This window comes from Triturus cristatus, chromosome 7 (genome assembly GCF_964204655.1).
Source record: "Triturus cristatus chromosome 7, aTriCri1.1, whole genome shotgun sequence".
NCBI lineage: Eukaryota > Metazoa > Chordata > Amphibia > Caudata > Salamandridae > Triturus > Triturus cristatus.
In genome coordinates, this window is record NC_140590.1 from 284,592,499 (window position 1) to 284,614,708 (window position 22,210).

The 22,210-nt window shown below is 47.3% G+C and overlaps 1 protein-coding gene across 1 annotated transcript in view; it reads left to right on the forward strand.

Annotated features, from left to right (window-relative positions):
* The window catches only part of LOC146809437 (circularly permutated Ras protein 1-like), a 293,808-nt gene that overhangs the window by 227,838 nt on the left and 43,760 nt on the right, over positions 1–22,210 (forward strand). The window contains exons 10-12 of the mRNA XM_085616287.1: positions 7,200–7,351; positions 11,908–11,989; positions 17,661–17,788. Of these exons, the coding sequence (XP_085472413.1) occupies positions 7,200–7,351; positions 11,908–11,989; positions 17,661–17,788 (362 nt within the window). The remainder of the gene's footprint in view (positions 1–7,199; positions 7,352–11,907; positions 11,990–17,660; positions 17,789–22,210) is intronic.

Sequence of the window (22,210 nt, forward strand, 5' to 3'; positions counted from 1 at the left end):
CATGCACTCATCATACGCTTGGGCCCATTTCACTAACATACACTCGGATTACTCTATCAGTGCCAACCATGGAGAGAGAAACCTCCTAAACACCCTGCATCTACAGTAAGGTCAATGCGACCAAATTGATTTTGTCCTGAGTCATGATATAAACAACAATAATTTCATAAGAGTATTCAATAAACGACAAGAAATAACCACCAACACTATAATTCATAAATGATTCTTTATCTAAAATTAGTTCAAAGAAAGTCAATCAAAGCAAAATCATTATTTTCATAATTACCTATTCTAGCTAAATGTCATAAATGGGTCAGGACAGGTCTCTCAGTAGAAGTCTCCCGAGTCGCCGTCCTCACAGCATCGATCCTCACCAACGCAGGTTTGGGAAGAAGTGGCCTTAAAAATCCCGAATGCAATGAAACACAGACCCTCTCTAGTCTAGTATATTTATAATAAAACTTACAAAATGATAGCAACAAATAAGTTCTAAATTTCCGTTGAGCCGCTGAGCAGAGCGAGCAGGAAAGGATGTAGCATCGCTACATTTGGAAAATCTCCGCTCAGAAAAATCACAAAAATAAAAAGACGGAAGAAGGAAACTCGAGTTTGCAAATGTTACTTTTGTAAATAGTCTTCCTCGGAACCATAGCGAAACCACCACTGTAATCACAAAGTTCATTGTGGCTCTCTTTTCCTCCAAGGTTATTTGGATGTTTGCCTGGAGTCGCTGTCATCACGGAAACTTTCAAAACTCCAGCAGAAGCCATAGTCAGGTGACTTTCAACAAGGCCTCTCGTCATCTCATATTCACTCGAGCACAGGCTGTAAATGTCAGCCATCTTTTCTTAGGCCAAAACGAACCATCTTAATTGAAAGAAACACAAACAACGTTACTACATCATCGCAATGATTAAACAGTGTTAATTCCCACTAATACCCTTATGTGTATGTAATTAACTAGCCATCTGCAACATATTTAACCTCTTCAGCGCTGCGCGGATTCCCGCGCAGTGCTGAAAGATTTGAGCGCGGGCGGGGCCATGACGGAACGGTTCCGTCATAAGCACAGCCCAACCGGCGTGCATGACGGAACCGTTCCGTCATCGGCATCGAAGAGGTTAAGCATAAGTACACGTTATTATTTAAAAGCATCAACACAAAACAAATAGCACACTTATTAAATAACCGCACATTATTATTAAGCAACATATATGCATTCCCACGTGTAGTTTCTTTTGTTAATCATGTTGGTTAATCAGAATTTTCACACAAAACAAATAATTAATGATTATGGATTAGTATTTTAAGTCAAGACATATAGACAAAACTAGAGCTTAAAACCCAATAAATTTTCAACAGAAAACTCTGCTCCAGCAGCACTAGTGGAGGGTGGCAGTGAGGGAATCCCAGGAAGAGGTCATGGGGTGGGGGGAGCTACAGAGAGATGAAGGGTGTGGGTGGCAGTGAGGGAGTCAGAGGAGGAGGTCACGGGGTGGGGGGAACTACAGAGAGATGAAGGGCACTAGTGGAGGGTGGCAGTGAGGGAAGCCGAGGAGGATGTCATGGGGCAGGGGGAACTACAGAGAGATGAGGGGCACTAGTGAAGGGTGGCAGTGAGGGAATCTGAGGAGGAGGTGGGTCACGGGCTGGAGGGGAACTACAGAGAGATATGGGGCACTGGTGGAGGGTGGCTGTTAGGGAATCCGAGGAGGAGGTCACGGGGTGGGGGGGAAACTACAGAGAGATGAGGGGTGCTGGTGGAGGGAGCAGTGAGGGAATCCGAGGAGGAGGTCACAGGTTGGAGGGGAAACTACAGAGAGATGAGGGGCACTTGTGGAGGGTGGCAGTGAGGAAATCCGAGGAGGAGGTCATGGGGTGGTGGGGAACTACAGACAGATGAGGGGCGCTGGTGGAGGGAGCAGTGAGGGAATCTGAGGAGGAGGTCATGGGGTGGGGGGCTACAGAGAAATGAGGGGCACTAGTGGAGTATGACAGTAAGGGAAGCTGAGGAGGAGGTCATGGGGTGGGCGGGAACTACAGAGAGATGAGGGGCTCTAGTGTAGGGTGGCAGTGAGGGAATCTGATGAGGGGGTCATGGGGTGGGGGGAACCAAGGAGCGATGAGGGGCACTGGTGGAGGGTGGTAGTTGGGAAGTCTGAGGAGGAGGCCATGAGGGGGAGTGGCTACGGAGAGATAAAGAGCACGGTTGGAGGGTGCTTGGTAACTTATCTACAGAGAAAGAGGTCCAAAAAGAGATCAAAAAGACTTTTGTAACAGCACTAAAGCTGGCCCTGTCATGGCCTTTCTGTTTTTGTTTATTTAATTAACAGTCATGTGATTAGGACAACTGTGGAGCATACTTTAACATGCATGCTGATTACATTTACTGCTATATTCAATGTTTCAAGTTTGAAGGTGATTTTACTTTTGTTTTTTACTGGGAATAATGAAAATGGAACTGAATGGTGGCTGATATGGGGCTGGGTCCCAAGGTCAGCTGTGAGATAAGGTGTAATTGAGAGGGGTGGTAGAAAAGTGGATAATCAAGTCTGTAAGGGAGAGCGCTGCACAGTCATGGGTCAGGTGGAGGTAGTAATGAAGAGGGTTTCTCCCTGAAGGCTCGCACTGAGGGAGCCCGAGTAGAGTCCCTTGCTAGATACTCCCACCTTAGAAACCTCCCCTTCCCATCAAAGGGACATTACATGGAAGAAAAGCACTTTTTGAGAGTGATAACATTTAGAAAGAGACTTGGAAAAGAGTGAGTTTTACTGTACCTTGTAAGACTAAGGAGAGATAAAAGGAGGGCCCAGAAGCAGGCCTTGTTAAATATATAAGCGATAAATCGGGCCAGCAGTGACCCACCCGAATGTACCTATAGCCCACCCAAGAAAAAAATCCTGGAGCCGGGCCTGCTACCTACACCCCCCTTTTGCAGGCAACCCTTTGGTTCCTCCTTCCACCGGCGGAGTCCACTGCTGCTGGAGCGAGGTGGTGGTGGGTGGCTGACTGCCTGCCTGGCCTGCTTGTGCCAGCCTGTGCCTGCGAGAGTCTGGCTATGCTAGTGCAGCAATGTGGATACGTGTGACTGTGCTCCCTTTGGTGGCGCTGTTGTGCTGCTTGACTCTTGGGGGGCTCTAACTGGGGCGAAGGTTGGGGTCAGCAAGTCTGCTTAAAATATATATTTTCAGCAAAAGACCCAACTTGGAGCTTGTGCTGAAAAATATACTTGAAGCAGACAGCAGGGCTTTCTAGAGTTGTTGTTTTTTAAAAAAAAGTTTTTCTTACACGACTGAGTCCTTTTGTTTTGTTTTCCACTGGCCACTGCCTGGTGTTGCCACTGGGCTCTGGCACTTGCGCCGCTTAGGCTAACGTGGGGGGGCTTTTTTTTGCTCATGTTCAGGACAAAGGCTGTGTCCTGAACATGAAAGTGAAGTCTGTTTTTTGGGACGGAGTCCAAGCCATGTGGATTACCGAGTTTAACAGAACATACTGCCAACAGGTGACAGTCAGCCTGGTCAGCGCCGCGTTCAATCCTTACATCAGGGTGGTTGTTGTTGTTGTAGTGTAGTCCGCATTTTTTCCTGAATTAGGTTAGAGGTTTCAATTCGGTGTCAAATTATTGTGTGGTGCACATGGATGTTTCTTGTATCTAGATGTCATTGTGATTGTGCAGTCAGTATTCACGCTAAATAACCGATGTAGTGTGCTGAGAGACAGCGCATCTTAACCGGCTGCTAACACGGTGCCTGATTTTGTATTCGCTGTAGGAAGTGTGCTTCGTATTCAAGGCACACAGCGACAAGATGATGAGCTGCGCACAATATTTACATGCCTTTACTTATCTCAGTAATTTCAGCATCGCATCGACAATATCGGCGAGTGACCTCAACATAGAAGAGGGCATTGCATTGAAACACAGACATAGGCAAGTCAAAGGTGGCAGCTGCTTTTCTTTAAAGATGGTGTTTATTTTAGGGCCACACACTTGCAGCAACATTCTCCTCTCGCTACCATTATGGGGATACATTAAATAAAAATAGTACTAGACAAATCACATCTCTCTGGAGAGCAGCATTTTATTAAAGCACTCCAAAGTGTGCCCCTCGTGCACGTTCTTATTAATAACGTTTTCACCAACTAATGCGAACAGAATTTGAAGCTAGCCTACAAGAAGTGTCTTATGGGCTCCAGGATCATTCGCGATTCTGATATAGGATTGTCATTTAACATCTTATGGTGCAGGTTATAGAGTAAAGGGCTTAGCGCTGCTACCATCTTCTTCAATGTAACTTTTGACCTCTAATGGGTCTTTGTACCCTTGTATCAGTTCCATCTGTTGAAGGTCGCCCTCGGTGCGTTCCCTATGCGCTGGCTCAGTTGCTTCATGAATCGTGACCTATATTTTGTTTAATTTTCCGGATTTCAGGCCGGATTTCACAAGAAAGGAGTTTGCGCTGGTAAAATGCGCACTTGCGTGTTCAGTGCTAGTGTCTATTTTGAAAGTCGCCTCCTGCTGCTAGGGCCTGCTCTTTTGCTGTGTGAGGAAACCGAAATGGCCCCAATCAGTTCTGCTTGGCTAGCGAGTTAGCACTTGCCAGCCATGTGCCAAACAACACTGACCCTGGCGCACATAAACAGACACACACTCAGGGAGGCGGTGACGTGCTGGTGGGTGCAGTGAGGGAGGTTTGGGGGGGGGGGCAGGGCGTGACTATACCAGCAAGTTAAAGCCAAAATTGGTTGCTTCAGTGTTGAAGGGGAGGAAAGAAGTAATACCTTTCCAGGAAAGGTATTACTTCTTTGTCATGATGAAACCAATTGCTATTGGACACTTCTCCAAGTAGCCGGGATCGCGCACTTCTATACGGTGCAGCTTTTTATGCGGTTGTACATTCTGAAGCAGCGTATTGATTCAACAAGATAATCTGCGACCTCCCCCAAAACAGTGGCTTCTATTTCCGCGCTGTGTTCTTTATCTCGCAAGTACTGCTACCTTACTGAGGCCGGTAATCAAATATGTAATCACACAAATATGCGAAATCTATAGCAATTTTACACTGACTCACTTCATGTGGCCTGCCACTACAAAATGATATAAATAGAACATCATGCTGCAGTAAGGAGGAGAGCCTGAGGCCAGATCACTTAAGAGGCATTGATTGGCACAGGTACCGTACAGTAGCAGAAATCACGCAGTCTCGTAGAAATAACACCGGCCTTCCGCATTGAAGTTTCTACCTAACTTTTCAAAACATTCCCATTACAGTTTGCATTGCATTGCCTGCTCAACAATCTCGTTGCTATCTCTGAATAATTGTAATACTGATCTGTTGAGAATGGGACCAGATTTACCATACCACACTAAATGTCCACCACTGTGACCCCCCCCCCCCCCCCCCCCCATGGCACAAGATCACTAAATTGTACTGATAAAGGAGATAATTGTATGTTATGGTTACAAGGCCAGTGTCATATGTTGAAATCCCCCAGTGACGCAATTAAAGCCAGGAAATGCTGGAGAGGAGGGAAAGGAAAGGGGGGAATAATGGAAATTTGGGGGGAGAAACTTGGAGGAGATAACGAGAAAGACGTCCTGTTCACTCATAAGCTTGATAAAGGATCCATTTTGCCCTTTAGCAGCAGGTCCATGTACACCATAGTACCCCCTAGTAGTGGTTGCTCACTGCGCTTGCTCGATCCACACCATGTGGGGGCTGGTCTCACTTTTACTTCTCTCTGATTTACTACTTGTGCCCATTTTTGGTGCTCTCTGAAAGAATGTCTATGGGTACATATGACTGGGTGGGTAACCTGGTGCTCTTGAAGGTCATCATCTACTATTTACTGTGGTTTGAAAGTTGATACAATTGAATATGTAATGAAAAATGTGCTGTAAAATTCACAATTTTGGTCGGTTGTTTTCCAAAATTTTCTTGGGGGGAGAACCCCCCCCAAACCCCCCGAATGGCAGTAAGGCTCGCTCGCTTCGCTCGCTCGCTACGCGCTGGACGGGGGCTGGTCTGCCAAATGTGACGGGGGCTGGTCTGCCAAATTTTGCCAGGGCTGATTACAGTTCCCAGTCCGGCCCTGCTCACACTTGTGAGCCTTGGGCAGCAGAGGCGCAACTAAAGCCAAATTTCGGGGGGGGGGGGGTGAATCTTTAAGAAATAGGCAGAGTGGAGCTGCAGGGGCTCTTAGAAGGGGTGAAATAACAGCGAGGCCTCATTAACATGCAAATGGTCTTTTAAAGACCTGTGAAGTGCTCGGGTGCGGCTGTGTGTGCGCCCGGGAAGTTGTCTTATCCCGGGCTGCCACACACGACGGGGGGTGGGCTGAAGCCCTTTGAGTCCAATGGGTGTTGCGCGCCTGTTGGGCCGTATGATGTGTTGTACCAATCTCTGCCTCTAGTGCATGGCATAGAGGGCGAGGTGTGGTGCAGTGGCCAGAGCGGCGGCTGACTCTGGAGTGCGGGCCTCACAGTACGATTGCCGACGCCAGTGGTAGCTCAGCACAGCATCACGTGACTCTGGGCAATAGCTCACTTAATCTCCCGGACGGCCCCCCAGCACATGGATATCTTTAAGGGTGATACGTTTGCGCTTTTTCAAATTTGGAATTATGAATTGTTATTATGAACTATGATCATAGGGTGACTATGGCAGATGGGGTGCTACTGCGACTAGCAAGCTCTGACCAAACCCAGAGGGAAGAGACGTGGCCTAGTAGTTAGAGCTGATGACCTTGGAACTTGGGGACCTTGGCGTTAGGGTCAGCACAATGTGATTTTGAGCAAATCACTTAATATCCCCGTGCCTACAAAAATGTGACATGTGAAATGTATTTGTATAATCCCCACTTGATGTACACATTCTAAGATTGTCCCCCCCCCCCCCACCACACCGGCCCCACGTGTAAGATACGGTGCTCTGGTGCTTCATTACTAGGTTTGCGCTTCATAAATACCAATACATATACATACATGAGGAGGGCCGTACCCTGCAGATCTGGGCCTGCTGCTTTCAAGGAGTACAAGGACGCTCTTCAAGGTCTAAGGCCACAGCAGCTTAAAAGTGAATGTTTATGGGTGTTACATGGGTTGGATGGGGTTAAATGGATTCATGAGAGTGTTTGGTGTTGGTTCATTGATGTGCATCCGTGTGTACTCCCTGTTCCCATAATCTCCCGTGATTCTGCAGGTGGTCTTATACGGGGACGGGATGCAGGAACCACAAAAACTCCAGGACTGTGAACTACTGGACCAGGACTACCTGAGATCTCAGGGTCAACGTCAGCCCCTACCACATCGTCTCACCGATAGCCTGGAGCACCTGGAGGCAGCTGTTCAGAGGTAGGAGTCTGCAGCAACTGGGATCAGACATTTAATTTGGAGTCCGCTCTCTTAAGGTGGGGAAAAGCTGCCATACACACCCGGGGACAGCCATTTTAATTTAGAGGTGTGCCGCACCTGGAGTCAGATATGGGACTTGTCAAACATCTTAAGGCAGGAACCACCTAGAAATAGATAGCCATCTTAAGAAGTTGACAACACCTGGAGCCAGTCATCTTAGAGTAGGAAGGTGAAGCCTAAAGCATCTTCTGGGACATGCATCAAGGAAGGCTTTTGCGATTCCTTAATTGCGATTATTAAGGAATCGCAATTAAGGAATAGCAAAAGCCAATGCATGTAGGAATCGCTATAAAAATAGCGATTCCTAAACATTCCTTAATTGCGACTCGCAAATTGCGAGTCGCAATTAAGTAAAAAATGGAAATTGCATGCGAAATTTGCGGGTACCCATTAGGTACTCGCAAATTCCGCATGCAATTTCAAGGGTGTCAAAAGGACACCCTGTTGCACCCCTGAAATTGTAATGTGCACCCATGTTGCACACACACATGCCCCAACATGTGTGTTTATAACATGTAACTTTAAAAAATGCATTTTAGTGCATTTTTCAAAGTTTTTGCAAATTACCGACCTGTTTTATTTTTTGGTATTTTGCGACCCCTTATAGCGAAATCGCTATTTTAAATTGCTTCTAGCATTGCATTTAAGGAATAGCAATTTGCGATTCCTTAAATGCAATTGTAATTTCCAGTATTTGCATTTGGGATGATGTATCCCAAATGCAAAAATACCAGTCGCAAAGGGGCAGATTCTGAGAATTTCTGAGAATCTGCCCGTTTGCGACCGGTTTTTAGTTTGATGCATGGTGCCCCTAAAGAAGTCCAAAGCGCTGAGTCAGCAATCTGTAGGTAGGGGAAAGCTGGAAGGAGTTGAGGAGATGACCATGCTAAGCACATCTACAACACATGGGGTCAGTCTGCCTAAGACAAGAGTCTACAGAACCTGGCACCTGTACCTCTCTGCCTGATTTTCCCGCAGTTTTTTTCCCGCCGCCGCAGCCCGACTCCCGCCTCCCCTCCTCTGGTTCCCGCCCCCCTACACTACGCCGCTGGTGTGCCAATGGCACGCCAAAGGCATACCCGTCTGTGCCTGGACCGCGCCCAGCGCCAGACCCCCGGCTCCCGCGACCTCCACAGGACCTGACGCTGCTACGACGCAGAGACCCTCCACGCACTCAACACCGGCCGTAACCCCACCTGCTTCCAGGCCACCCCAAAGCTCACCCACAGACCCTTCACCTGCCGACAATGTTGCTATACCAGCCAGCGCACACCAGCATGCCCTGCCCATCCCAACACCGCAGGCCTCAACCATCTCAGCTGCATACTACTCAACTCCCGCTCAGTCCACAAGCACGCCGTCGAACTCTGGGACCTGCTCGCCTCCTCCGCCACGGACGTCGCCTACCTGACGGAGACCTGGATGAACACCTCCTCAACACCAGACATAGCCATAGCCATCCCGGACGGCTACAAGATCACACACAGGGACCGGAACAAGAACAAACCAGGAGGAGGAATCGCCATCATCCACAGGAACACCATCAGAAGCACAACCAGCACCGAAGACGCCCTCAGCATGGCCGAACACCTACACTTTCAGATCTACGTCGATCATAACACCACCCTCAGAGGAACCCTTGTCTACAGACCCCCGGGACCCCAACCACAGTTCAGTGAATCCATCGCCGACCTCATCAGCACGCACGCCCTCGCCTCCACAGACTACATCCTACTCGGAGACCTGAACTTCCACCTTGAGAATACCAACGACAACAACTCCACAACGTTGATCGACAACCTCGGACTCAAACAACTCATCACGACACCCACCCACTCCGCAGGACACACGCTCGACTCCATCTTCTCCGCCAGTGACCACAACCTTCAGCCACACCACCGAACTCCACTGGACCAACCACCACTGCATCCACTTCACCTCCGAGAAACACACCGCACGCAAACAAGCGCAACGTATCCCACACCGCAACTGGAAAAACATCACCGAATACCAGCTCATCACCACACTCGCCCGAGACCCTCCACCGGAGCCCTCCGAGACCAACACGGCAGCCCTCAACTTCAGATAATGGATCAACGACTGCGCCAACACCCTCGCCCCGATTAGGAAACCCTCCAACAGGCGCACCGACACGAGAGCCATCTGGTTTCACGCCGACCTCCAGAACTCCAAGCACATCTGCAGAAGAGTCGAGAAGCAGTGGCGCAATGACCAGACAACAACGCAGCCCTCATGAACGCCAGACGCAAACACCACCAACTTATCCGAGCCGCAAAAAGAACCTCCTTCAAGGAACGCATTGACAACAATGCACACAACAGCAAAGAGATCTTCAACATCGTGAAAGAGCTCGCCACCCCCAGCTCCAGCTCCAATGACGTACCGCCGTCACAAGAACTCTGCGACTCCCTGGCCACCTTCTTCCACCGCAAGATCGCAGACATCCACAACAGCTTCGACACCCAAACGCCCATGACAGTCGCCGAAACCCCCGACTCAACTCCCACCAAACACAGCGACCTTCTGCTCTCCTGGCACAACATCAACGACGAAGACACCACCAAAATCATGAACACCATCCATTTCGGCTCACCCTCTGACCCCTGCCCCCACCACATCTTCAACAAGGCTAGCTCCATCATCGCACCCCAACTCCGAAAGTTCATCAACAGCTCCTTCGAGACTGCCACCTTCCCAGAAAGCTGGAAACACGCCTAGATCAACGCCCTACTCAAGAAACCCAAGGCAGACCCAAAGGACCTCAAGAAGACTGCCAACAGACAGCTGACCCAGTTCCTGGAGGAGAACAACGTCCTGGACTCCTCCCAATCCGGCTTCCACAGCAATCACAGCACCTAAACCGCCCTCATCGCTGCCACTGACGACATCAGGAGCATACTGGATAAAGGCGAAACCGCGGCCCTCATCCTCCTGGACCTCTCAGCCGCCTTCGACACCGTCTACCAAAACACCCTGCGCACACGCCTCCACGACGCAGCGATCCGAGACAAAACCCTGGACTGGATCACCTCCTCGCTCACCGGCAGAACCCAGAGAGTCCGCCTCCCCCCTTTCCGATCTGAAGCCACCACGATCACCTGCGGCATACCCCAAGGATCATCACTCAGCCCTTTTCAACATCTACATGGCACCGCTCGCCAACATCATCCGAGCACACCACCTCAACATCATCTCGTACGCCGATGACACTCAGCTGATCCTCTCCCTCACCAAGGACCCGGCCATCGCCAAATCCAACCTCCATGAGGGAATGAAGGCCGTCGCAGACTGGATGAAGACTAGCCGGCTGAAACTGAACTCAGACAAGACGGAGGTCCTCATCCTCGGCTCCACTCCCTCTGCATTGGATGACTCCTGGCGGCCGGACACGCTGGGAGCTGCCCCGACACCCACCAACCACACAAGCAACCTGGGGTTCATCCTGGACTCAACGCTCTCCATGACCCAGCAAGTCAACTCTGTTTCCTCCTCCTGCTTCAACACTCTCCTCATGCTACGCAAGATCTACAGATGGATCCCCACTGAAACCAGAAGAACAGTTACCCAAACACTCGTCAGCAGCAGGCTGGACTACGGCAACGCCCTCTACGTAAGAACCATGGCTACACTCCAGAATAGACTCCAACGCATACAAAACGCCTCCACACGCCTCATCCTCGGACTCCCTCGCCACAGCCACATCTCCACCCACCTGAGAGATCTGCACTGGCTCCCGGTTAACAAGAGGATCACCTTCAAGCTCCTCATCCACGCTCACAAAGCACTCCACAACGCTGGACCAGCTTACCTCAACAAAAGACTGTCCTTCCACACCCCGAACCGCCAGCTTCGCTCCGCCAACCTCGCCCTCGCCACAGTCCCACACATCCGCCGAACGACCACCGGTGGCATATCATTCTCCCACCTCGCCGCCAAGACATGGAATACCCTCCCCACCCACCTGCGTCTGACCCAGGACCTGCTGACCTTCAGGAGACATCTCAAGACCTGACTGTTCGACCAGTAGCTGCCCCCCCCCCCCCCTCAGCACCTTGAGACCCTCACGGGTGAGTAGCGCGCTCTACAAATGTATGATTGATTGATTGATTGCAAGGGCAGCATGTTTCCAGCTATTCTATAGATACTAAGATACCCACAAATAATGAAACACCCACATACAGAGCTACTACGACAAACATTCTCAGACACACAGGTATGCACACATGTTCTGTTGGATGTGCAGAAGAGCACATACAGATGTTCTGTTAGAAGTGCCCAAGAACACATACAGATATTCCCACATGCATTCCAGCATTCACACACAGGTATGCAGGCACACATTGCTCTGATGCACTTCGCAGTTTGGACATTTGGTTATTTTCCTTGAGTAGTAACTCTGTGTTCATTTGAGCAGGTCTTTACTTAGAAGCTTCTTCATCTCCCAAACATGAACTTAATTTATTTTTATTTTTCAGATTAGAAGAAACTGGAGCCACAGCATTGGGACCTGCTGCGCTTGTTTCCATAGCAATAGCCTCTCAGAAGCCAGGATCTAAGGCAAGTGAGGAAAAAGAGGAGAGGAGAAGAGAGACACAGAGTTCTAGGAAAACAGGCAGACCAAAATCAAAGACCTATTTTTAGCGAGATTGGGTCTATTTGATAAAGAAGGATTCAAGATAAATATGTTAGAAAGTGATTATGAACAACTTCTTATGAAAAAAAATGCGTTTTACATTGACCTGGAAATAATAAATAACCCAATTATAAGGAATATCGATATGAATACAAATCCTGAATCCAAAACTATTTTAAAGACTACTGTAATGAATAAACTTCTTGCCTCCAACCCTAGGATTTACTCTATTCCACTTTAAACCCTACTCGAAAACACACTGCCATAGCCCTCCCCTAAACAAAGGTCTGATTCTAATACTAAACCTGACCTCAAAGCTAGCCTCTAACATAACCCAAGCACAATCCTAATGCTAACACACTACCTTGCTTAACTTAAACTCACCAAGACCCTCACTACGGTCCTAATTTAATCCGCTAGCCTAAATTACCCTTATATTTTAACATAACCATAATATATACTCTAATCCTAATCCTTCAAATAATCCTAAAACCATCTCTAAACCTACAATTAACATCAACAAAGATACAATGGAATTTCCTTAGTATCAATGAAAATGAAAACGATCATTTTCAATTTTCTTGTTTTCATTTTTTGTATTTTTACTTTTCACTTTTCTGCATTTTACTTTCAAGGTATCCCCTTGATGGTGTATTCATTTTCCACATAAAGTCGAGAAAAGTGAGGACAGAATAGACACAATCCAGAATCATTAACAGTGGATGGCATAACACAGACTGAATTACATTACAGCAACTGATTTATACCTGTTATTATTGTCCCTAAAGTATACCAGTCTGCAGGGGCGGCTCCTCCGTTATGGCGGAAGCGTTGCTCCCCCTGCTGAAAGCCATCAAACGCCGAAAATAAAACGATAATAAAACATGTCTATCATCATTATATTTTTCGTCCTGCAGGCTGGAACTGCGAGCCGAGGGCGGGGCGTGGCCACCTGCACTGACGCTGCAGTTGCAGCACCAGGGGGGAGGGGTAGGCACTACGAAGTGCTCATGAAGGTTTGGCCGGACCCAGAAGGTTGGCCAAACTGTCATGCGTATTTGGACTTTCCCTACCTAGCTGTGTTGTACAGCTGGGTGGAGAAACCAACACAGGCTCCCAGTCTATGTCTGAGCACCGAACCGAGGCGCACAGACCAATCCCAGTGCTGCTCATGTGCTAGGAACAGTCCGGGCATGTGAACAGCGCTGGGATTGGGAGCTTGCGCAGTAGCTCCTGGATGTCCGGGCAGCGAGGATCGGGTGGAAGGCGGCTGCTGTCGGAACAGGTAAATGCATTTTTCTTTATTTATTTGCTAATTCTTTTTCCTTTTTTGTGCTCCCCCGCCCCCACCACTTTGCAATACGAGTGGCCACTCCTGACAGTCTGGGTTGGTCCTACTGCGACTCAGTTCCCAAATAGGAACGGTGAAGTTTCCCTTTTTGCCTTCTTTATGTGCTCGTGTTAGACTTATATGTGGTTCAAAACACATTTTCAATATACTGTAAGGCTTTTTTAAAGTTTCTTTACATCAATACATTCAATTTATAATCAAAAATGTATGGTACCTGTGAACAATATTATATATCAGGCAATCATTATAACACATTTAAGACTGATGTCAGTCATCAAGGAAATATTCCCATTTGTTGCAATCATTTTTTAAAACACTCTGAAGTTCAAAAAAACAAAGGGGGATATTAGCAAGGGCCTTATCACCGCATTAGCGGCACTTTTTGCCGCTAAAGCGGCGATATTTCTATTGCCTTATTAGCAAGCTGTCGCTAACAGCTGTTAGCGACAGCTTTATGGCGAAAGCGACCGTTTTGGTGCCGCTTTGCATGTCAGCGATATATGTGGCTAACGACATGCAAAGTAGTCGTTCCCGACTTAAAGCGACTGAAAACAGTCGCTAACACAGCTTCCCCCTATTAGCAATGCCCGCAAAGCGATAAAAAAATTTGCACTAACCGCGAATATCGCTGGAATCTAACACCTGCTAAAAACCTGACTTAATCATTCTAGTCAATGGGGGGGTGGATTGTAAGGTTAAGTCCTCACCTGCCTATTAGCAAGCTTTTCATTAGCGTGTAGAATTTATCGCTGGTTTTCTGGCACTATTGCTGGGTTTCGGCGCTATCGCTGGATTTTCTATCGCCTTGGAGATAAGCGTTGATAATAACGTGTTATCTCCACGATGAAATCCAGCGATAGCCGGCGATAAAAAAAACAGCGCTAAACGCGCTTTGCGATAATTATCGCACTTTCTTGGTAATATGGGCCAAAATTATTTAACTTGTAGATACACCAATACACTTGTTTAATCTTGTTAGTGGAATTAAGGATCACATTTATATACTGGCGGTATGTTTACTCCATCGCAACAGCGACAGAGTATACATACCGCCAACATGAAGGCCTGCCTGATTTAAATGTAGGCATACCTTCAGTTTGGCTACGGCAAAGATTACTCCATTGGAGAAATGGCTATGGTGAAGACTACTCCATCAAAGAAATGCCTACATGTAGCCATTTTGTTACTGTCTGTCACCATCAGGGTTTGTGACTGTAAAAGCCAAATAATGCTCCCCCACAATGGGAGACGACTCCCAAGCGAGAGGAGCATTACTTTTTTACTTTCAAAAAGAAAACCTATTTTGGGATTTTCTTTTTGAAAATGAAAAAGAACATTATTTGGTGCAGGGTTGTGTCATTCTGACGCAACTCTGCAACAACCAGCGGATTACAGTGACAGGAACTACTGTGATGGCGGATCCTACCAATGCTTTCAAAATGACCGCCAGCTTGGAAGTCATTTATAAATTCGGCGGTCAGGTCCTCCACCAGGGCGATGGAAGTATTTACACTGTTGCCCTGGCGGAACTAGGACAGACCGCCAAAATATAAATGAGGGCCTAAGTTATGTATCGCTCACTCACTTGCCTTTCCTTCAACAATCACATGACCGCGCGCACTTAGTACTACCTATAGTATTCATACCATGCTTGCATTAGTATATCTTCGTGATTCTGCACAGGGTGGTTCTATTTTCTAGATGTACTTCCGGTTTTGAGAAAACAAAATCATCTTTCTTTGCTGGTGTAATCAATTCCATTCCACCACATGAACACATATCTTAAGTGATGTTACCTTTTTTTATTACTGGTTTTCTGCAAGTCTCTTCTTTTTTACTTGATACCTGTGGTATGTGCTCATGGGCCTGCAAAATAACCACTAAAACACTGCTTCGTGTTAAATGTTGTCTGATTCCTTGCACTTTAATAATATAAATACGGATGTTGTAACTCGTATAGGAGCCTGCAAGTCCAGCCAGAGCTTTGATTACATTTTGATGAGATCCTGAAATTTAGCTTTCAGAAAGTCTTTTCTTGGTATGTACCCTCTCGTAAACTAAGATCAAGCACTGCCAAATTGGTGGTGGTTCCCAAAATAAAGAGAGCTAGATGGGGAGGGAGAAGCTTCTCTCTCTTAGCCCCTTGTGGAGTGCTATGGCTTTGTCTCTCAGGTGATGGCGTGAACGTAGATCCACAGAAGGCCAAGGACATTCGGCAGGTGAAAGCATCCTCCTCTTTGACGGAGATCCAGAGCTTTATAGGAATGGCCACATATTGTGGCCAGTTCATATCCTGACTGGCCCCTCTGACTGGGCACTATGACCTCTCACAAAGGAAGGAGTACCTTGGCAGCGGGGCGATGCCCAGGAGGTGGTGTTCCAGTAGGTAAAAGTGACATTACTCAGTGACAATGAAGTGTGATATTTTGATCCTCAAAAGTCCACACACCTGGTGGCCAATGCCAGACCAGTAGGAATGGGTGATGCACTGCTACAAAAATGGAGTGAAGATACATGGTTGTACTATAGCATGTAGGTGCCATGCTTTGACTGAGGCAGAGCAACGTTAGTCACAAATTGAAAGAGAGGTGCTGGCCATCAGGTGGGTTTGCCAGCATTTTCCGGTCTTATATGGGAATACGCCACTAGTTCCTCTGTTTACGGGGATGTCCTAGCTGGCTCCCTAGAATTGAAAAGTGGGTCCTGCAGTTGCAGAAATACCTTTTCGCAATTAAGTACCAGTCAGAGTGCAACAACCCAATAGATTTTATTGTTAGGCACCCGAGGTCCGGGGTAGCAACTGAAGATGCCGAAAAACATATTTTAACAGCGGCTCCACAAATAAAATAGTCTGAGAGTGGAACCCTAGTTAATTTTTGTTGAACTTTTTAGACCAATCTACGCAATTCTTAAAATCCTTATTGAGGACTATCTAGATGGATTGGTTTGCTAAACAATTGTCCGAACAGGCGAAAAAAAGATCTTTGGGAATGTGCCCCCGTTGGGCATTGCAACACCAGCCCAACGAGAAGCACAGCCCGATGATGACGCATGCTCAACTGGTGGGTGAGGGCCTGTGCTCATAAAAGCAGCTGCTCCTTTGTGATCTGCAGGGCCCAGACCCTTACCGTGGGTTTTGGAACTCTTCTTGAACTGAACTTCACACTTATACATAGATATAGCCTTTAATTCTAGCCTGACTTCGTGTCTGGTGTCAGGATGTGGGTATGCATGATGGCGTGTGTGCTAAGTTAAATGTAAATGTTGTAAGCTTGTAAAGCGCACAGCTGCCCACCAACGGGGGCGTCCCGTCGCTGTGGACCGCTGGGGAACCCGTCCTGGCTATCCCTGTGAGATGGTCCCTTTCTGGGTATCTCCAAGGTGAAACCAGGCATCCCCGGCGTCTGTGGGGGGCCGTTGTAGAGATGAGGCAAGCTTAATGCCCAGAGTTGCCGAGTGTGTTCCTGGTTAGAGTAGGTACCGAGGCGAGAATTATCAAGTCCATTTTGACCCTGGTCCACGACCCTGCCGCGTCGGGAATTGAACCCTGGTCCATGGCCGATTCTCTGCTTACGGGTCTGCCGCCTCTACCTAAGGGAGGCACACTACCATACCTAAGAGCAGAATATTACCTTTCTGATTAAGCTCTGTTAGATAAACTCACAACATGCACCCGTGGGCCCTGGTGTTATGCAGCTGTCAGTAAAAAGCGATGGGAAATGTGCATAGCCTGTTAACAAAAATGAATGAAATAAATATTCAACAAAAACGAAAGTATACCAGAAATTCTTTTTTTTATTTTTATTTGTTTTTATTTTACAACGTACAAGAAACGGTACATGTTCACATAATCACATCTCATAACTATTGCCGTTACACACAGGTAGTATACCAGAAATGTAAAGCAGTTTGTGTATGATCAGGATAACATCACACAAAAACAGTGGCCGTGACTGAGCCTATCCTTAAAGTGTCTTATGGAGTCAGTTTGGTCAAAAATAAAGAAAAATAATGTTAGGGATGGTGACACACACAAATATACCTAAAGAAACAAACATACAAGCAGAACCCACAGGAAAATACCCACATGAACAGGATAAACAGGGATGGGTATTTGTACTGGTGGCAAGGCGTGTCCCCTCCCTATTAATGCAGAGACACTTATGCCTCTCTTCCCCTTCCTTCACCTTTGTACTCATCTCTCATCTCTTTGCTCTCATCTTTCCATTCTGTGCCCTCCTCAGGTCATTATCTGCACTGATGGAAAAGCCAACACTGACCTGGGGAACCTGGAGGACTGCAAAGAGGACATAATGCGTCAGTACGCCAAGCTCTTCTACACAGACCTGGCTGAATTTGCCCTCATGCACAGGTGAGAGATTTCTCTGAAGGAGAAGGCAGTGGCAATGGATTCTCAGGGTGAAGTGCATTCTCACTGCGATGCTCCAACCCTTTTGCTTTTGGTCAAGCTGATAGATTTCTTGGTCCATCCTTCTGTTCACCAAATCTACTTGTTGCCAGTTACCCAGGGCCGGACTGGGAACGCAATCCGGTCCTTGCAATTGAGTCGGGGCGGCCGCGATAGGGGTGTGTGTAAAACACTGCAGCTTTTGTTACAGGGGGTCGGGGGCCGATTTTGCAGCTATCCTGCAAAACCGGCCCCTGGTAACAAAAATGGCCCCCCCGGATCCAAAACCAGCCCCCACCCTTGCAGTCCACCGGGGAAACGCCCGGTGCCCTCTACGGCCAGTCCAGCCCTGCAGTTACCCCCACATGCACATCACCTTCACTTTGTTAAATCCAGATGTGTGCCTTGGACTCTGGCTTCCCCTGTTCTGTAGAGGGGGAGACACAACCCTTCATCGGCCCCAAGTCAAAGTAAGGCCAATGAATGTCTGCCAGATTAAGGAGTCGCAGATGCTCCTCATTACATTCTGCAGGGCGGGCCCATCATTTTGTGTTACACCACTGATTGCGTCAGTGCTGCAATTAATCCAGTTTTGGGCTACTACTATATTGTCAGGGCTGCCATCTCCAGTCGGATCCCCTCACTTCCACTGCCCCGTCAATCTCGACCTTCAAGTACCTCTGTTTTCTATAAGTGTCTCCATAGTGCTTGTAACTTACCATCCTCTTCCCTAGTTCAACATGTCCCATTTACAACAGTGTTTGAAAATAACTTGGGTTAGATCTCACCCTACTTCTGATATAGTGTGTGGTTCTGGGGAACCCATCAGGGGCTACGTAAGTTTGTCGCCTTTTTATCATGTACAAAATGGCATACAGGAAACTGTAGGAAGAAGCAGATTGTTTGTGGTTCCCTCCGTTGGGCTTCGTGTATGGTGTGGTGGCTGCTGGAATGTTTTGCACTTTGCTGATGGTGGATTTGCACTGTTAAGGATGTGTTGAGGGGTGGAAACTGTAGAAGGATGTGATTGGTCACAGTTTTGTCAGTGGGGTCACTTGACTGGTATGCTGGCTACTGGAGTGCTTCTGCTGGGGAAAAATATAGTCAAAGACTGCTCCAACGTGAATGTGGCTACAATGCTAAATCTGGGAGGGATTGAGGATTCCTAAATTCCATAAGCTAAACCTGCTCTGAAAGTTTCAAATAGGGGTTGAAAACCCAGTTTCTGTGCAGACTTTTGGGGTCTGAACAGAGTGACTGAGACAGATGTTCATACTAGTTCCCAAACTGAAGATCCTATGGGTATGGTGAAAGGAGATCATTTTCTGAGTGTGCTTGACTTGAACAATGGGTACTGGCTGATTGCCACTGCCCATTGTGCTAAAGAGCTGAAGAGGGTCAGAGGCCCCCACCTACTGTGCCAATTTGAGGTTCTGCTCTTCACTGAGAACTGTCCATGAAACATTCCAATGCATGGTTAACAGGTCTTGATTTGTCAGAAGCCTTGTCTGGAGAACCACTATGTTACCTATTGGGGCAACATAGCTGTCTTCAGTTCCAGCTGCAGGAGTTCCTGGGCCACCTCTAGACTGTGTTGCATGAACTACAGAACGCCAAGCCATCCATTAAAGCACCAAGTGCCAAAAAGGCAAGAACCCTGTGTGTGCCATAGGTACTAGTAGGGACTGTGAGCTATAACCTTTCCACCCCAAAGTGTAGGCAGTAGAGACCCAGGAGTATCTCATATCCCATATGCAGGTGAGAGCACATAGAGCAATCTTGTGAACGGTTATGGGCCAATAATCATCCTCTTTACAACTTTACCATGTAGAAAGCAGTCCAAGAAAGCCATCTGGACTGTCAAAAGCCAGGAGGCATTTGAAATATTTAATCTTGCCCTGTACAAATCATTAGCACTTAAAGCTCCTGGTTACCATGAGTCCCTCATTGTACAAACAGATGCCCTTGACATGGCATATTGACCCACCCTCCTTGACTGTTATCCTCTGTAACTTTAATGCCTTTGAGAATATTGGATGTGCTCCATATAGTTGTATTGCACCCCCAGCAGAATGCCAGACTCGGCTGGACTGTAGGTTACTCTAAAGTGTACCCGTATCCATAGTAGAAATTGGCTACTGCCTCCTTGCCAATCGCCATAGTAGAGTGGCTACTGCCTCTTTGCCATCCTTCATTCATAGTACAGTGGCTACTGCCTCCTCGCCAATGTATGAAAAGAATGACTATTATATTGGGGCATAGTCCTTTCTACCTGTATCCCTCCAGAAGTGCTTACCAACCCTTTTGCTTAAAATGTGATCACTCTTCCAAAGGCCTTCATTTCTCCTGAATCTGTGCTGTGTGGAATGGGAGTGTGGCAGTAGAAAACTCCCCTGCATGGTGATGGACGTTCACCGGTGCCCTGAGTCACCATCTGCATCCATCCTCGTTACTGATTTTTCATCATAGGAAAACACGTATCATGCGTGTTTGTCATGACTCAGGCCTGTCTCACAGATTGCAGTCTTGTTAGACCGGAAGGGGTGCACAAAGCGTTACCCCGTTAGTGGTAAAGGGCTACTGCCCTTACCAAGAGTTGAGTAGCATGAGCATGGTGGTGGCAGCATATGTTTTTTTGTTATAGCGATCAGTAGCATGAACAAGCCTTTTTACCTGAGTCATTGGGGGGACTCAGGTAGTTCCGCTGCTGTGTACCTAACTGGCCCTTAGCCTACATCATGTTATAATGTAGCACTGTGCACCATCAGTGGGATTGCATGTGCATGTTTTAATGTATGTGCACCTGTGTGTTACAGCACATGGAACCTGTGGAAGTTGGATTTGGTGGTGGTGGGGTCAGAGGGTAGGCAGAGGATGAGCTGAGTGTCGTCAGCATAAGAAATGATGTTCATACCATGGGGTCTGACCAAGGTGGCCAAGGAAGGTCATGTACGTATTGAACACGTTTGGGCTCAGTGAGGACTCTTGGGAAACGCAGCAGATGATATTCTTTGGCCCCGAGGTGGAAGGTGGAAGGGGGGCACTATGAGTTCTTCCGGAGAGGAAGTACACGGTCCACTTGAGGGCTTTTCCTCGGATCCCCTTCTGGTGGAGGCCGCGCAGGAGGGTGTAGTGGGACACGGTGCTGAAGGCTGCAGAGAGATCGTGAAGGATTAGGGTAGCAGTTTCTTCCCTGTCCAGGAGAGCCCTGATGTCAACTGTGGCTGCGATTAGGGTGGTTTCTGTGCTGTGACTTGGGCAGAATCCAGACTGGTTGGTGACTGGATTTTTATTGCTTTCTCCAAGACTTTAGCAGGAAATGGGAGCAGGGAGATTGGCCGGTACCAGTGTTGGTAAAGTGGCAAAATGTTGCAGCAAATATCATGCCCCTGTTGCTGCTCACACACATGGGTCTATCAAATATATTTCAATGCAGGTGGGTTGCAATCAGAGATAGAGTAACAAGAGCAGCACTATTACATTTTACACCATTGTTCTCTTTCACAAATGAGAGAGATCACCGGTTTTCCATGTTAAATCAGATTTAACACCCTTAACATCCTTTACATTTAGGAATGTTGCAGTCAGCATTAATGCATCAGCACAGGAAGTATCAGAATACATTTCAATTTGGGTGCAATTTATACAGACTAGGAAGGCAGTAGTTGTTCCAGTGGCGCTCCTAATCCAGACTGGTGCAGATCAAATACATTTTATTTTTATTGGGCTTTCTTCTTATAGGAGGCATCCACTGGAGTGTCCACGATGGAGTGAGTGTGCTCTCTGTGAACTCTTCTTTCTCTTCATTTGCAATGATTATCTATTAGGTTTAGTCATTCAGTCAACATCATAGGAAGAACTAGATCTTCATGAATTGTAACTGGTTTTCAAATATTCTTATCTTTGCCAGGAGAGAATTCTAGAATTCCAGCAGTTGGCTGCCTATACAGTGGAAGATGACCTCCAATGCCTAGCTTGTTATATGCATCGGTGGTCATTTGTGATGCCTATCAGTCTTGAGTGAAGTGTTCTCTTCTGTGAATATTTTTGTAGCTTTACCTGCATGAAAGCTGGGCATTTGCTGTTGATAGCCCTATGGGTGATGCACAGGGTCTTGACAGTTGAACGTCATTGAGTACTTTTATGGCCATTGAGATGTGCTCACATATGTGAACGTGTAGTAGGTGTCTTGCAACAGCATTATGAATTCTTAGTAGTTGATGTAGTAATAAGTGAGATCTTTTTGTAAAATCTGTTTCATAGTCAAAATGTGAAATCCTGAGAGGTGTTTGCCATGAGTGTCTGGCATTAGAATAAGGATCTAGAAGGCACTTTTCATTTACTTGGGGGAACAGGCCTAGGTGAGACTCCAGGATCAATGCCAGG